This window comes from Protobothrops mucrosquamatus, unplaced genomic scaffold (genome assembly GCF_001527695.2).
Source record: "Protobothrops mucrosquamatus isolate PMUCROS unplaced genomic scaffold, P.Mucros_1.0 scaffold4423, whole genome shotgun sequence".
Taxonomy (NCBI): domain Eukaryota; kingdom Metazoa; phylum Chordata; class Lepidosauria; order Squamata; family Viperidae; genus Protobothrops; species Protobothrops mucrosquamatus.
The window spans coordinates 38,687-42,002 of NW_015390335.1; the positions used below are offsets into that span (position 1 = coordinate 38,687).

The following is a 3,316-nucleotide window of genomic DNA, read 5'->3' on the forward strand; positions in this document are numbered from 1 at the left end:
GCCATGTAGGATGAAGCAGGAACATCTAATCCTCCAATGATGGCCATGAGATTCTTCTGGCTATCACATTTGTAGTTAGGGACAAATTTCTGGGATTTGAAAAGTAGGTCCAGAGTGGAGCGATAGGTCATGCTTGGGTTGTAGTAACTATCATAGATGTGGAACCCAAGAGTGATGTTAGGTAAGATCTGGGAGTCCTTATTGATCTCCTTCACAGCAAAGGCCAAGGCAAGGACGTGCTGGTAGAATTTGGTTATTACACTGCAAATAAATTAAATACCCCATTGAAAAAAGAATTTCACAATTCTTGTAAGGAGGCATCCTCTCTATATGAATAACAAACCATTTCTCTTGGAAGTGGGAATAGAATATCCTTTCTAAAATATTCAATAATTTCCACAGAGTTCAGTTCTGCATTTTGCCTGGTGTTTTCATTATTTGCAACCATTATATACAACAGCAAATAAAAGTAGTGACATTTTTTAGTTAACAAATATAGTTCTAATAATTTGGGCACAAAGTATAATAGGAACAGCTTCAACAAATATCATTCATTTACTATATGTGTGTTTTCTGAGGGGTGATCATGGAGAACATTTTTAAATTACCTCAAACTCATTAAATTATACAATAACTTAATCATTAAATTTTATATTAGCAATTTGGGGGGACCTGGCTAAGCTAAGAAAATACATGGGAAAAATAAAAATTCTTACACAGGTAAGTCAAAAGGTTTTAGAGAAGAGTGTTCCTTAAATTCAATTTCATAAAAGTGGTAAAAAATGTGAGACACCATCCCACCAATGATGAGATCACCAGGCTGGAACCACTCATGTGGAATAGGGAAAGCTTCACTTGAAGGGCATCTCAGAGTAACTACCTTGTGCATCAGGAATATCAAAAAGAATAACATCTTCATGCTTTTGGGATGGTGAAAATATTTTTGTCTTCCAAAGTATGCATGCACCCCAATGGTTCATCCAATGTTTAATCCAAAGATTTTATCTGAAAATGCCCTTCATGGGACAATCCATCAATTTCTGATTGAAAAGCCATGCGTGTGCCAATTTGTATCTTGAATATCACCAGGATCGGAATATATATTCTGGCAAGGAAGAAAGGCAGGAGGGAACGTGAAGCAATGATCATTATTATCCCTTGTGCCAATTTCCCTGTGGTTCAAAAGTTAATTAACAACCAAACAGATACCTTGATTGTTGTTGAATTGAAATGTTTTCATGCAAAGTCTTTAATACTTGAGCCTAATTAAAAAATATAGTGATTCCTCTAGATTATTGTTTTATTTTTCATGGAGCAGCATGGTGGCCTACAGGTGGAGTTTTTGCTTCTCAGTCAGGAGGCTGTGAATTTGATCCTAGGTAGTGGCAGATGTTTTTCTCTTTGGGCACAGAGAGGAAATATCTGCTGTGAACTCCATGTAGGCATCAGGAAGGGCATCAGGGCAGTAAATGCTCGGGTCCATTCAGTCACCCTGATTACAAGGGATTACAGGGTCATTAAAAGAAAAAAAATATTTCATGAGAGAATAAATGGCTAATAGTTTAATTATTTTTTTAACTGAAAACATGCCAATATAAATAGTCTAAGTTAGAGCACCACAAACTACAATAGGAAATATTGAACTGATACGCAAAGAAAAGATAACTTGTGGTTATTGAGTGTGACTGTCATTATTTCCATGGCTGTGTTTCAATAGGTTGTGTGTTCCACCAACAAATCCTTGTCTTAATATTTAATAATAATAATAATAATAATAATAATAATAATAATAATAATAATAATAATAATAATAATAATAATAATAATAATAATAATAATAATAAAGTTGGAAGGGAGCTTGGAGGTCATCTAGTCCAACCCCTTGCTCAAGCAGGAAACCCTATACCATTTCAGACAAATGGCTGTCCAGTCTCTTCTTAAAAACTTCCAGTATTGGAGCATTCACCGCTTCTGGAGGCACGTTGTTCCATTGGTTAATTGTTCTAACTATCAGGAAGTTTCTTCTTAGTTCTAGGTTGCTTCTCTCCTTGATTAGTTTCCATCCATTGCTTCTTGTCCTGTCCTCAGGTGCTTTGGAGAATAGCTTGACTTCCTCTTCTTTGTGGCAGCCCCTGAGATAGTGGAACACTGCTATCATGTCCCCCCTTGTCCTTCTCTTCATTAAACTAGACATACCCAATTCCAGCAGCCTTTCCTTATTTGTTTTAGCCTCCAGTCCCCTAATCATCTTTGTTGCTCTTCTCTGTACTCTTTTTAGAGTCTCAACTTCTTTTTTACATTGGTGACCAAAACTGGATGCATTTTTCCAAGTGTGGCCTTACCAAGGCATTGTAAAGAGGTATTAATATTTCACATGAGTTTGCTGGAAATTTCTTGCTTGGAATCACTTGCTTGCTTGGAATTTTACTTGGAGCTGCTTGCTTGGAATTTTACAACTGTGAGTGAAAAGAAGGGGGGAGGGCAAAATTAGTGGCACGCGCGCCTAACGGCGTGCGAATCATATAACTAAAAATCATAAACAGCAGTGGTACATTCAGGGCAAGTGTGTCTGAGATTCCTTGTATCTAAGAATGTCTGGCTTAGTACAGTGCAACACTTGCTTTGAAGCTGTTTTTCGCAGTACCCTCTTCAAACTTGGAAACTGTCCTATCTGTAAACAAATCACTAGTCTACAAGGACAGATTATCTATCTAGGGTCTGTAATCTGTGCTCTTCAGGCAGAAATTAGGTCTCCAGTTCAGCCCTTCTACTCTATTGAGCCTCCGCGCTATCAGCCCCCTCTACCACAAAGACCCTGCAGGAGAAGGGCAGTGTGGACAACCGTGGGATCTGGCAGGGTGAGAGCTGTGAACCATAAACACAAAGCTTTCGCTGTATCCCTGCACAACAGATGCAACGCCCTTGCTGACCTTAATAGGGAAATTAAGGAGACAGGTAAAGGTATTTGTGATGATAACTCAAATAAGCAGGGGATCGTGGACCGAGATGAAGAACTTGTTTCCGACAGGGAGAAGTGCGAATCAGGTATTACACACCAGTCATGCAAGAACAGAAAGGCATCCAAAAAGAAAAGCCACCTTCTGGTTGGTGATTCAGTTATAAGGGATGTAAATTTAGGAAAGGACACAGAGGTTTCAAAAGAGGTCAGATGTCTCCCAGGTGCTACTGCCAGTAGGGACAAGAGGCGTATTTCTAAAATAATTAAGAATACCAGCAAGGACTGTGATGTGGAGGCTATTGTACATCTTGGCACTAACGATTTGTCCCAAAAAGATGTACTCTCTGTGCAGAACGA

At 38.6% G+C, this 3,316-nt stretch overlaps 1 protein-coding gene across 1 annotated transcript in view; it reads right to left on the bottom strand.

Annotated features, from left to right (window-relative positions):
- Nucleotides 1–261, bottom strand: part of LOC107299003 (vomeronasal type-2 receptor 26-like) — a gene marked incomplete at its 5' end in the record, with an annotated part of 15,992 nt that extends 15,731 nt beyond the window's left edge. Inside the window, one exon of the mRNA XM_029286658.1 lies at nucleotides 3–261. Within this exon, the coding sequence (XP_029142491.1) occupies nucleotides 3–261 (259 nt within the window). The remainder of the gene's footprint in view (nucleotides 1–2) is intronic.
- Between the last annotated feature and the right edge of the window lie 3,055 nt (nucleotides 262–3,316).